At 50.5% G+C, this 14,078-nt stretch overlaps 1 protein-coding gene across 1 annotated transcript; it reads right to left on the reverse strand.

Moving 5' to 3' along the window:
• Window positions 1-764: 764 nt before the first annotated feature.
• SH2D7 (SH2 domain containing 7) lies at window positions 765-9,646 on the reverse strand. Its single transcript, XM_060164576.1, is given in 6 exon segments — window positions 765-887; window positions 2,326-3,006; window positions 4,381-4,589; window positions 4,880-5,049; window positions 8,087-8,176; window positions 9,471-9,646. Coding segments are annotated over 6 exon segments (1,449 nt in total).
• Window positions 9,647-14,078: the final 4,432 nt, after the last annotated feature.

A 14,078-nucleotide genomic window follows, 5' to 3' on the forward strand; every position in this document is an offset into this window, starting at 1 on the left:
GCCTTGCCTTCCCACTTTAGGCACCAACTTTTATTTCAGTGCTTAGGTCCTTGAGGGGAAGACACATCTGTGCCCCAAATCTTCGAGTGAGCACCGTGAAGAGATGTTGGGTGAAAAGCGTTTCCATTTCCCTCATAGTGATAGTCATTCCGGTGAGGATTTATGGAGTACGAACCATGTATCAGGTACAGGGTGACCAGATCACATAGGGCTGGCCAGCAAGCGCCCACTGGCTGGCTCCCCAAACGGCCCAGCAGCGCCCAGGCTGACCCAGGTGGCCAGCCAGGCTTGGGCCTGCCTTAGGAGGGGTGACCAACTGTGCAGCCTTGAGCAGGCTGCTCATTTACTCTGTCCCTACAACCCCCCTGGGAGGTAGGGACTCTTAGAGCCCCGTTTCTGAGAGCGAGACGCTGCATAGCCAAGAGGCCACTGTGGGTAGGTTTTCCCCACAAATGTGAACTGAGCCAACTCTGCCCAGGGAGGGGGCCCGAGGTGGGCTGCGGTGTTCTCTCTGGGGAGGGTTAGTTGCCTGGGGGCAGTGGGCAGGGGGCAGCAGCCCAATTGCTCACCCTTATGGAGGTGGGGACACATGGGTATGAGGGGGAGTGGGATCCCAAGGGAAGGGGACAGAGGAGCCAGGCTGGCCTGAGGGAATGGCTGTAGTGAGAGGCCTGAGGGCCCCATGTGTAGAGCTGATGCCTGGGCAAGGCCTAAGGGCCACCAGGTGGGGTCTGGGTCTCATGGGAGGGGTCTGAGAGCCACCCCTAAAGGCCAAGGCTGGCTGGAGGCAGAGGGCAGATGAGGGTGACCTGGTCAGATTTGTGCTTCTTGTCTGTGAAGGATTTGTGCTTCTTGTCTGTGAAGAAGAGCCTCCGGAGCTTGTCAGGCTGCAAGGAGGGAGAAGATGCTAGAGCCTGGGTCCCTGGACAGGGAGGGGAGAGCCAGGCTCAGAGCATCCCTTGGCAGCAACTGGGGGCTGGGGCTCAAGGCTGGAGAAAGGCCAGGTTGGAATATTGATAGTTGTTCCACCACCCCTCTCAGTGCCAGAAATTCCACTCCAGTCCTCTGGTTTGGATGAAGGATTCGCCCTCTCTGGCTAAGGAGGCTAGGGGAAAGTGGAGAAGAAAGGCCAAGTCCCCCCTTCCCTCACTGGGTCCCCTGGGGTCCCCAACCCCAGCGCTGTCTGCCCCAGCCGTGCCCTAGGTAGAATGGGGGTGGGGATGTACATGGCGCCACCAGGGACCGGAAGGACTTTGCAGCTAGAGGAAGAGCAGACATGGGTTGTGGCTTCTGTGGTTCTTAGAAGGGCTGTCTGCAGGCAGGATCTGTGGTCCCGGGCGTCAGGACCTCAGAGGCAGCCTTGCACCAGGCGAGCTCCCTGTCCTGGGGTGCGTGGGCACAGCCCTTCCCTGCGGGAGGAGCTGGCAGAGCTTCTGGTGAAGGCCTTTCAGCTGGGAGCTCGGGGTTTTGCTGTTCAAGCGGAAGAGGAGGTCTGCACGTGCCCGAGGCCTGAGGCTGTGCCCTCGGGGAGTGGGCTCTCCCAGCTCATTGGCTCCAGGTGTAGGCAAATACGCTGGGGCTGAGGGTCCAGGAGGGTTCCTCTGCCTCTCTGGGAATCCTGACCACCTCCCTCTGCCCTCCTGATCCCTGCTTCCCCTTTTCTCCTTTCTTATCAGAGATCCCCAGGAATAACAGCTGCTCACTGACAGCCATCTCTGGGCTGTGTCCTGAGCACATAAGGATGTCTAGCTTCACCTCCTGGGCAGCCACCCCTGGACACATCCATAGGACCAGCCCATTTTACAGATGAGGAAATGGAGATCCTGGGTAGACGCTAAATAAGAATACAGGATGCCCGCTTAAATTTGAACTTCAGATAAATGAGGAATAATTGCACTACTGGGGACATAGTTATGCTTAAAAAATTACTCATTGTTTATCTGAAATTCAAATTAACTGGGCGTCTTGTATTTTATCTTGCTAAACCTGTCGATCTTAGTTGTGGGGGAAACTATCTTGCCCAAAGCCACGTGGCTAGGGAGCGGCTGAGCCATGAAAAGGGCCAAGGCAAGTCAGACCTGGAGCCAGGGCCCTTGTCCACCTCTCTGAGGCTCTGAGACGCTTGCAGTGGCCAAGAGGGAGGGACAGGAGTCCTAGTCTGCCACAGAGAAAGACATCAGAAGGGCCTGGAAGCCTCCATCTTACATCCAAACCTAACATCTGCCTCTCCCACCATCTCTAAGCAGAAGTTAGGGCTGGAAAGTTCTGGGCAGTGGCAGTGACCTGACCTGCCCATGCCTGAGGGCCACAGGTCCCTCCTATCACCCCACCCATGGAGCCCCCCTTACATGTCCGTCCAGTCTCCTTGCTCCTGGCTGCCGGGATTTGTTCATAGGTGTTCCTGGGCTCTGGGAGCTCCGGGGCCCCCAATATCCTCTCATAGCCACAGTCTGTGGACCCTGAAAGCTTGCTATATGTGGGACTTGCTCCAGGCTAGGGGGGCCTGGCTGGGCCACCCCAGCAGACTGTGATCTGCTCGTAGGTACTGCTGCCTTCTTGGTCTCGCACATCCCTGGCCTCCTCTAGGAGGCCTTCTGCCCAGATGAGCTCATAGATGTCTGCAGAACGGCTCAGTTTTGGAGACCCCTGACTCCAGGTAGCAGCTGAGGATCCTAGAGCCTCAGAATGGGGGGGCAGGAGAAGGCCCCAAGAAGTGGGAGACACTCTAGGGCCCTGGTCTGGGCTCACCCCAGAGAGGGCAGGTCCCGGGCCATCAGGCTTGTTCCGGCTTCCATCTGAGAGTCTCCTCAGGGCCTCCTTGCCTGGGGAGAAGGCCTGGCTGCTGGCTGGGACTGGCCCCTGCCTGCCAGACACATCTGTGCCCCGGCCTAGCCGTGCCTGGTTCATCCTTCTCAGGTCTGCATAGATGATGTTGTGGGGGCCTCCAAAAGACTCGTCCAGAAGGGAAGCACTCCTGTCCGGGAGGGGAGGCACCTTGACGGGGGCCTGGGGAGAGAACGACAGAACCTCTTAGAGGTTAGCCTGTCACTAAGTTGCCTTCTGGTAAACTGCAGGTTTCTCAGAGAAGCTGAGGCCCCTTGTCTTGGGCTCAGTTTACCTGACGGTTATGTGCAGGGGTTGGTTGACATTCGGGGTCCCTGCCAGCTTCATGCTCTAGGACTCTGAGTATGGTCCTTATGTTGGCATTCAAGGCCAGGGGTCACGAAATCTACCTCCCACCCAAGATCATCCTGCCCTGCTCCTCTCCCCCCAAGAGTGGTGGTCCCTCAGAGCCCCCTGAGCCCACCCACTCACTGCTCCCTTCTCCTTCAGAATGGTCCACCCCCAAGTCCATCAATTGTGTATTTATTCAACAAATATTTAGTAAGCACTGTGTAGACACCGTCCTAGGTGCCAAGGGCTCAGTGATGAGCAAGACTCCCAAAACTCTTGGGAGTTTACATTCTAACCTGGAGATGGGCAACATACTGCTCTGTTGTATAGTTTAATGTGGTTGATGTAATATATGATACAATAATATATCACAAGATAATATACTGTCAGCTCACGATCAGTACTATGAAGAAGAACAAAGCAGAGTAATGGGATAGGGAGAAAGGCTGGTAGGAGAGGGGATATTTTCTATAGTTTAGGTGGTCCTCTCTGAGGAAATGACATTTAAGCAGAGAATGGAATGCAGTGAGAGTAGAAGCCATGCAGATGTCTGGTGGGAAGAGCATTCCAGGCAGTGGGTACAGCAAGAGCAAGGGCCCTGAGGTGGGAACGAGGTTGATGTGTTCCAGGGAGATCCAAAGGCCAATGAGGTTAGAGAAAAGTAAAGAAGGGGGACAGGTAGCAGGGCACCTGGTGAGGCTCTTGTAGACCCTGGTGAAGATTTCAGATTTTATTTTAAACATGAGGAGAAGCCCTCGCTGTGATCTGATATATATTAAGAAAAATCTCTGTGAGTCCTTCCTGTGAGTGGCTGTGGAGGAAAATAAAGTATTGACTCACAAGCATCCCACTCTACAGTTTACAGAGGGATTTTTCTGACATTTCATATCCATTCCCTCATTCAAGCCTCACAGGAACCTCAAGATTGGTAAACTGAGGCTCAGAGAGGTTATGTGACGTGTCCAAAGTCACTCAGCTAGAAAGGCCAAGCCAAGGTTTGAACCAAATCCACCAGCCAGAGGCAGGCCACAGCATGGGTGAACCACTGGGTAATTCCAAGCTGGGCTGCTCCTCTCTGGGCCTGGCACTCACCCTCCGCAGCCTGAGGGGATGGCCAGTGTGGCCTCTCTGGGCCTGATGGTGGACGTGGCACCCACATTCCTGGTCTAGCAACCCTGATTCTGGGTAGCCCAGAATCCTCCTCACCTCCATGCTTTCTTCCTTGGGGAGGTTCCAGGGACTTGCATCCAGGCTCTTCTTTTTGTAGAGGAAGGAGACCTGGGGCTTTGGAGAGGGGCGGGAGCTGGCAGCCTTGTCTGGGACCACCGTGGGGGACACTGCAGCAGGCGGGTTTTCCAGGCCCAGATTGGTCTGATGGAGGCCCAGGGTGATGGCGTCATATAGATCACTGTTCTCTAGCTGGAGGTGGTGGGGACACAGCAGGTGTGTGGTCATACACCCCTGGCCAGCCTCTAGCCTCCTGCCAGAGACTGCTGGCCAGAGATTGAAACATTCCCACCAGGTCCCTGACCTCAGGTAGAATGCTTCCTCCATCTCCCCTTCTCAAATAGGGATCATGACCCTGCACTGAGTGCCCCTGGGTGGCAGGAAATAGGGCAGGCAAGGAAAGACATGTGGTCGAGTGGTGGACACCCCTGGCCCGGGCACCCTGCCCCACCCCACGCCCCCCGGGGAAGAGAGGTACCTACCCGGGGGCAGGCAGCAGCCAGGGTCTCCCCGAAGGGCTCAAACTGTACCTCCTGGTAATGGCGCACGAGCTCAGCCAGGGTGCCGTGGCTCTGGGTGCCCCCTGAGATGAGGTAGCGCCGGTTTTGGAGCTGGTTGATGACAAAATGCCGGCAGCAGTCACTGCCCCTGCAACACAAGCACTTGTGGCCTGGGGCTGCTGACAACTGGCAGCCCTGCCTTGGCCCAGGGCCGGAGCTGACCCGGGGCCATGCTGCCCACTTGGGCCTTGACGTGCTCCTCTATAAAGTGGAAGTTGACATCCAGCAAACACAGCCTTGCAGGTGATAGGGAGCGGTTTTTCAACGCGCACCCTACCCCCACCCCCGCATGTCAGTCAGGGAGGAAAGGGCCAGGGCCGGGGTTAAGGGGGAGTGAGGCACTCAGCTTGGAGCATGGATGCAAATTTAAAGGGATGCCACAAAACTCAGTAATCAAGATAACTAATAATGCAATATTTTAGAAAATCAAAATTAATACCAAAATATCCATGATGAGCAAAATATCTAAGGCTTAAAAGATGAGGTCCGAGCCCACGCTTGCACAACTCAGCCTTCCTCATCTCACCCAAATCCCACCCAGGCCGAAAAGATGGAGTTCCAGCTCCCATCTCCACTCCAGCCTGTAAAGTCCCACCCTCTTCATTTTCCTTTTTTATGGAAGGGTAACGTAAACACAGTGAAGTGCACACGTCGTAAGTGTGCAGCTCGATGAACTTCCACATATGAACATTCCCAGGTAACCACCGCTTAGAGCAGAACAAAACATTTTCCGGCTCCCCAGAAGACTCCTTCGTGGCCCCTTCCAGTCAAACGTAGCCACCACTCTGACCCCCATCACCATAGATCAGTTTTGCTTGTTATGGAATTTCACCTAAATGGAATCATACAGTATTTCTTCTCTGTGTCTGGCTTCTTTCACGCAACATTATATCTTTGAGATTGATTCATGTCTATGTAGAATTAGCTTCCTTTTTTCCCCCCATTGATAGGTAGTATTCCATTTAATTAAATCCACAATTTATCCATTCTGCTGATGGACATTTAGATTATAGCCACATCTGGGCAATGATAAATAAAGCTGCTCTGGACATTCTCGTACATGGCTTTTGCTGAATATATGTATTCATTGCTATTGAGAATATCCCAGGAAGGAGAACTGGGTGAGGGATACATGTATGTTTAGCTTTAGTAGATTATGCCGAATTGTTTTCTAAAATCATTGCCAAGTATGAGAGTTACAGCTGCTCTGCATCTTCACCAACTATTAGGTGGCCTCTGTCTTTCCACTGTAGCCATTCATTGTGGTTTTAGTTTCTATTTCCCGAATTGCTAACGCTGCTGAACACCAGCTCACTGTCCTTTTGGACCCTCTTTTAGGAAGTGCCTTTATTTTGCCTGTGTCATCTTTGTCTTGCTGATTTGCAGGAGTTCTTCATATAGTCTGGACATGAGTCTTTTATTAGGTGTATGTATTACAATACAAAACCTCTCCAGCACTGCGGCTTGTCCTTTTATTCACTGAATGGTATCTTCTGATTCACAAAAGTTCTTAATTTTAAAGAAATCCAATTTGTTAACCTTCTCTTTTATGGTCAGTACTCTTGTGTCTCGTTTAAGAAATCTTTGCCTGTCTCGAAGTCATGAAGAATATTTCCTATGTTTTCTTTTCCTATGTTTTCTTGTGCTTTTCTCACTTGGGTCTGTGAACCATCTAGAATTAATTTTTATGTATGGTGTGAGGTGGGGGTCATTTTTTTCCATTTGGATATCCAATTGCTCCTGTACCACTTATTGAAAAAACCAGCCTCCCCATACTCCTCCCCCCGCCGCGACCCCCGCCCTCCCCCTCGCTGAATTGCAGTGGCACCTCTGTTGCAAATCAGGTAACCAAATGTGGGGGACTGTTTCTGGATTCCACTGGGCTATTTGTATATCTTTGTGCAGCCCCACTTTGATCTCTTTAATAAGCTGGCACTCCACCTAAGATCATGTTTGAAAAAAAAAAGCCCTGATGCTGAAAAGACATTTGAAAACTGCTGAGTTTGTGTATTTCAAAGTGCTGAGGACCATACCTGGCACATAGAATAACAATAACTATTTTAATAATGACTAACATTTATTTATTTACTATGTTCCGGACACCGTACCAAGCACTTTTAAAGGTATAAACTCATCAAACCCATTCAACAATCCTATGCAATATACCCATTTTAGAGATGAGGAAATGTAGGTGCGGAGAGGCAAAGTGACATGCTCAAGATCAGAATTAGAACTGGGGCAATCTGAACAGATGATAATTTTGAATCTGAATCTGAGGCCCTTGAGATTTGCCCTGGAGCCCCAGCCTCCCTCCCTCCCTAACTAGGGGTGGGGGAGGGAACTTCTTCCTTTTTCTGCCTCCCCCCACCCAACCTACAGGCTCTGACGTCGCCACCTCTGACTTCATCCTGGCCATCTTGTCTCCTCTTCTCCATGCCCACTGCCTTACCCTAGCCCAAGCTTCCTCATCTAGCCCAGACCTCACCCCTCAGTGGTCCCCACTGCCCCCACACCTCCAGCACCTGTCTTGAGTCCTCCTTCCATAGGCTGCCTGAAGTATCCTTGCAAAACCTAAGTCTGACCAGATGACCCTTCATTGTCTACAGACATAGCCAGACATCCAAGGCCGTCCTGAGCTGCCCCCGGCCTTCCTCTCCAGGTATTGCTCCACTGGAACCATGTGTCCTTCTGCACCTGGCAACTTGTGGCTCCCAACACCTTAGTCTGCCCTGTCTCTGTTCTTTTGCATATGCAGTTCAATCTACTGGAAAGGCCTTCCTAAACCCCAATCACACCTCTTTTTCTGCCCAGCAAGTTGCTGTTCTTCCTTCTATCCTGTACTCAAAATCCACCTCTGTGAAGCCTTCCCCAGCCTCCCATCAGGAGGAGGTTCTCCCCTGCCCCCCACCAACTCACCCCCTTGAAGGTGGGTGCTTCATCCTAGTGTATGGCTGCTGCTGGTTAGAAAATGTCTGATGGACACGGACGGATGACTGAGGGAGTGAGGGAGTCAGGGCCCAGGGAAAGCCCAGCAGTGTGGGCTGGTGGAGATTCCAAGCTTATCTGCAAGTCTGGCTTGTGGAGCCAGAGCCCGCCTGCCCTTTGCAGAGGGCTTCCTTTCTTACCTGTAGGACAAGATGTAGCCGGTGGCCCGGTCGCTGAGGCGGATGAGGAAGGAGCCAAGAGCTTTGTCCCTGAGCAGCTGCTCTGTCTGCCTGGGCAGAGGACATGCCATTAGCTGGGGCTGGGTCCCCACAACAGCAGGAGCAGCCTGACTTAGACCAGCCTCAGAGTCCCTGCCAGCCATGCCCCAGACCCAGTGCACCGATCTCCAACCCTTTATAGAGGACTCCCTCAGACTTTCGTCTGGTTCTGTGGAAGACTCAGTCTGGGGCTGGCTGGGTTGGAAGCCCGAGGTCACATACACACACCCCCGCCACTACTGCCTCGCCATCAGGCACAGCAGCCACTGACCCTCCCCACCTGAATGTCCCTGCAGCAAGAAGGAATCCATAGAGCTGGAGATTTTTAGGTTTGTGGGATCCTTGCCTCAGGACTGCTGTGTACAGTTGTGCAGGATGTGTACTACACAGTAGTTTCTGCAGGGAGAAGGCGTTGGTATGTCTGGAGCCTGACCACAATGGCAACTCATAGGTTCTCATCCCCTTCCCTGGCATGTCCCCTTCAGCCTCAGGCAGCTACGGATAGTTCTAAATGATGCCATGGATTTTGGAGGCATGGTGGAAATTCCAGCTTTCTTCTGATTTGGCAGTACATAGACCAGATATTTCCTCACCCACTTATTCACCAAATACTTGCTGAGTGCCTGCTCTATGCGGGACCAGCTACAAATTTTGCAGGGGTCAGTACTACATGAAAACCTGGAGCCCCTTACTCAAAAAGTAAGAATTTCAACAGAGCAGAGGGCCCTGTGTTACAGTACACGTCAACGCCCATGAATCTGCCTGCTTCAATGCCAGGTGCTGGGCCAGGAGGACCTAATGAGTGGCTGCATTTGTCATTCCTTCAGCTAGTGCTTTGGCAGCTTGGAGATCCAGCCCAATCAGAAAGCCAGCCTCCACATCTTGGCCCGTATTCCTAGAGTAACTGTATATCCAGGTTCGCCTGGGAGAGTCCCCACTTAGAACAGTTCTCCTAGTTAAGTCCTCTTACTAACAGTGCTCTGGTTTGGATGATGAATGAAACAGTCCCCCTAGTAATTCATCGGGTTATCCGGAGCTGTTCTGAATGCATCCTTCTCCAGCCCGCTCCTCTCTGTTTCTCTGGCTGCCTGACAGCCCCAGCCATCCCAGCCCTACACTCAGAGCTGGGGCCAGTGCCTTCGCCCACCTTGCCCACAGAAGCGGCTGTCAGAGAACTCGGCATTCCTCAGTCTGTTCCCCCACCCACTGCTTTCTGGGGTCCCCGCCTAGCCCAGGGAAAGGGGCTAGCCCCTCGGCCCTGGGGGGCTAGGAGCCACGCTGGGCACATGGATAGGGGCAGCCTTACTTGCGGGTGATGAATCCGTGAAACCAGGGGGGCAGGGCTCCATTCTGCAAAATGAGGGGGGCCTGCGTCTCCGTGAACCACATCAGGGCCAGCTCCTGCAGCTTAGCCAGGGCCTGGCTGTCCCCGGCCCCCTCGGGCCCCCTGACCAGGCTGAACTGCCTCAGGTGGCCCTCCATTCTAGCGAGCACTGATGTGGAAGCAGAGCCCCGACCACCCGTATGCCTCTATATCTGTGGGCACCCCGGCTCATTTGCCTGAGTCCATGCCCTCTCCAACCACCCGCGGCACACAGGAGCCCTATTGTCACCTCTGACAATATGCGGCTGGTTCTCCTCTCTGATGCTCTGAGGCGGGGCACCTTGGCTGTCTGGGGACATTGGGGGAGGGTCACATTAGCAGTCAGAGAGGGGCAGGAGAGGGATCCCTGACTTCCTGGCTAACAGATGAGCTGCCCCACTGGGTTTGGCCCCTTCGCCCAACCTCCGGTCTTTGTCTCAGCTAAAGACCAGACTCTGGCTAAAGTCCAGGCACTGCCACTGTTAGCAAAGTGTGAATTTAAATTCTACTTATCCTTCCTTCATGGCGGCCACTTGTATCTTGGTGAAGTTCCGTGCTGATTAATTCCTCTTTCCACTCAAGATTTATTGTCTACTGTGTGCCACGTACATCTGGGCCCTGGGAAAAAAGCAGCAACCAAAACGGCATTTTGCCTCATGGCACGTATGTTCTAGTGGAAGGAGACGGATAATAGACAAATACATATATAGAATATGGGGTCAAGGGTGATAAGCACTCCAAGGAAAAGGGAGTGGAAGAAGAGAGCACGGATTGTGTTATTTAGATAGGGGGTCAGGTAGGGAGTCAGGGGTGGGGGAAGCCTTGCTCAGGAGGTGCCACTGGAACAGTGAAAGAGAATGCCAGGCAGGTACCTGGGGGAAGAGATGCTGCTCCCAGCAGAGAGAAGAGCAAGTACAAAGCCTATGAGGTGGGACTCTGCTGGAGATCCTGAAAAGCAACCCAGAAGCTCATGTGGCTGGAGGAAGAGCCCTCTGGAGTAGACGGGTCCCCTAGAAGGGCTGCCATAAGGCTTTTGAGAGGAAGCACTGCACCAGTGAGGGCCCAGGATATTTGTTCATGCAAACATCCCTGAATCTCTAATGTGTTCCCGAGTTTCACAGCAGAAATCCAGGCTCGGTTGACAGTGAGGCAGGGGATGTTGCAAACAGTCAACCCCAAGGATCTGGGTTAGAATTCCGCTTCCATCACACTGACACAGGCCTCAAGGCGGTTTCTAAGTGGTTGCAGATAGCTCAATTTCTTCATCTGTAGAATGGGAATAATTTTTAAAAAGCTACTTTCTAGACTCTAGGGTCATTGTGACAAGTAAACGAGACAGCATAATGGTTAAGAATGAGGGAACATATATATAAATTCCAAAACAGGCAGAACTGACCAATACCAATAGCAGTTAGGACAGTGTTTACCTTGGGGAGTGTATGACGACCAGGAAAGGGTGAGGAGCTGCTAGGTGCTGATCATGTTCTATTTCCTGATCTGGGTGGTGTGTTGATGAGTGTGTTCACTTTGTGAAAATTCAATGAGCTCTGTGCTCATGATCTATGCATTTTTCTATGTATATGTTCTACTTCAACAAAACAGCTCATTTGTAAAAAATGAGGATGCTACAGACATATTTCTTTGGTTCCAGTTCCAGCTCACCAGCTATGGGACCTTGAGCAAATGGCTTAATTTTTCTGGTCTTCAGTGTCATCATCTTTGAAACAGGGAGGAAGAACACGATCTGTTGTTTGGAAGGTAAAATGCGTTAAGTTTTCAGAACAGAGTTTGGAACGTAAGCTATCAGCATTAGCTATTACTTATGATGATGATGATGATGATGTAATGACTCTGAAATACAGTGGGTCCTCCCCTATTGGTAACTATTTTTGTTATTACTATTATTATTATAATTTCATCATGGTCATTCTCAAATCAAAATCAAAATACCAATGGCAAATGTGTGATACATATGATTTAGAGGAAAGGTCAGGGCATGAGGCATACCTGCAACCTCAACCTGGACAGCTCATTCCCTGTCTTTGAGACTCATTTTCCACCTCTGTAAAAAGGATTGCAGGGCATCCACTTGCCTCACCTGTCGATGGAGTGAAATACTACAGGACAGGCCCACGGGCACATAGCAAGTGTTCCCGAGGGTCAGCTACCGGGAACATCACTTTTATAAAAATTTCCAGCCTTGACAGAGAGGAATCAACTCCAGCCAGGGGACACCGAGAAGGATTCACATACTTGCGAAATGGTCTTCCTGTCACAGATGTAAGCCAGGGATATACTGGGGTCATAATGGAAATCCCAGGGCCAAACTAGAAAGGACTGGAATTTCCTAATATGGGGTGGGGGAGGCGTAGGAGTGGATTACATCTTTATCTTCCCCAATCTCTAACTGAAATTCAGCATTTCCTTCCATGGCGAGTGCAGAGAACAAATCTTATTAGTGTTCGTAACACCTGTGACTTTGTCACCAAAGGAAATCACAGATATTTTCATATCACATTACAGCTGCTGCAGACATCCTGAGATATTGATTTTGCTCATTACCCCAAAATTATAATAATTAGACCCAAAGCTGGATCTTGATATTTAACATGCTAATCAAGAAGCACATCGTATTACTACGTCACAGATATTTAGATAACCTTATTTCAATATGATTGATTTCCACAGTAATTCTATGTACTTTATTTCGTGCATTTAAAAATATTATTCTGAGAAAAAGTTCATGAGCCTTACCAGATACCAAAGAGGTCCATGGCCCAAAAAAGGCCAAGGAAGCTGGGGTCTGACCGAGAGTTGGTTTGCTGCCAACATGAGGTCGTGGAGGTATCCAAATACAAAGAAATGTGTTTCTACAATTTTCCATGAGGTGTTCTCTCTCCACCTCCTTTTTAGGTGGGGCACTTTTATGAGCAGAACCTGGCCATTTGCATAAGAAGACAAAGGTTTTGTGTACTGGAACGGGGAGCCCAGGATGGCTGCAGGACAGATGTGAAGATTCCAAGGTCAGGCAAATAAAGGAGAGTCTATATTTATACTCAGAGGAAATGGGGGTGAGGAGGGGTTGAAGTCAGCTTTGCAGGCATCAAGAGAACTCTGTGAAAGACTGGGGATGGGTTTTCTCTGACAGTGTTCCACATCCCACTGTTCAGTTCATCACCTGTGCTCAACTACTAAGGGCTGGGTCTTGGGACAGAGAGAGGACCCTGGAGCAGCCCCGTCCTCCTTCTCCAACCCTGGGTGCCCAGAGGTGTCCAGAGAGGAACTAAGAGGTTTCAGGCTCTGCAGTCAGACTAAGCGACTTAAGAATACTGGCTCCCCCTTTGCCAGCTTTGTGAGTTTGGAGGAGGTACTTCACTTTGCTGTGTCTCAATTTCTCATCTGTAAAAATGAAAGGGAGAAAAAGTGTGCACCTGGTAGGGTTTGGGGATCCAGTGAGCTGATCCGATGCAAGGGAGCGGTGGGGAGGCATGGTGCACATGCAATAAACATCAGCCCCAGCTCCAAGTCAATCCCCCTGCTGGGAAGTCCCCAGAATTCTAAGTCTCTGTCTGTCTCATCGAAATTTCCTTGTCCTAGGTTCTCCATCAAGGTCATGCTTCTCCTGTAGGACCAATAGATGGTAATGGATTATCCATTAAATTACTCTCTCCCGAGGATGCTCAGTCTGGCATACCTTCTCAGGAGGAGAGCACTCAGATTTCTCCAGAAAGATGCTCAGGGTCAGTGTCTTTCCAGCTGTTTTGATGGAAACCCACTGAGTATGGCCAGAACCCCAGCACTAACGCTGCCATTCCTTCTTTCTTGAGCCTGTGCAGTGGGAACATAGTACACGGCCAAGTGCTGCTGGCAGCCAGCCTCCTGGGTAGAATGCCAAAGTGGGCTTTTCAGTAAATTCTAGTCATATGTTCATTTTAGTTTATGAACATTGCATTTTCGTGCCCCTTAGTTAGTTATTCCATTAGAATTTGTTCCACAATAGTAGTGAGTGGAGAATGAATGATCCTATTTCTTTTTTCTCAGATTGTCTGCCTTATTCTCCACTGTATTCTGTCCCTAGAATAGTGCTTGGCACAGTTAGATGCTCAATAGGTATATTTTATTTTATTTTATTTTTTTGATGTGGACCATTTTTTGTTAGTCTTTATTGAATTTGTTACAATATTGCTTCTGTTTTATGTTTTGGTTTTTTGGTCGTGAGGCATGTGGGATCTTAGATCCCCGACCAGGGATCGAACTGGTACCCTGCACTGGAAGGTGGAGTTCTAACCACTGGACCACCAGGGAAGTCCTGGTATATTTTAAATTGTCATTCAAATTCGTGATACATCCACATGGTTTTTAAAAATAAAAAGTGTAAAAAAGGTATAAGTAAAAGTGTTCTCCTTCTAGGCATTAACCCCCATCTACCCAGTTCCATCTCTTTCCCACAAGGAACCGCTGTTATTCATTTCTTGAATGTTCTTCCTGGGTTTCTTTATGCATATTCAAGTAAATATGTATATTCTTATTTTCCTCCCTTTGTTATATAAG

Source organism: Lagenorhynchus albirostris, chromosome 1 (assembly GCF_949774975.1).
Source record: "Lagenorhynchus albirostris chromosome 1, mLagAlb1.1, whole genome shotgun sequence".
In the NCBI taxonomy this organism is placed as follows: domain Eukaryota; kingdom Metazoa; phylum Chordata; class Mammalia; order Artiodactyla; family Delphinidae; genus Lagenorhynchus; species Lagenorhynchus albirostris.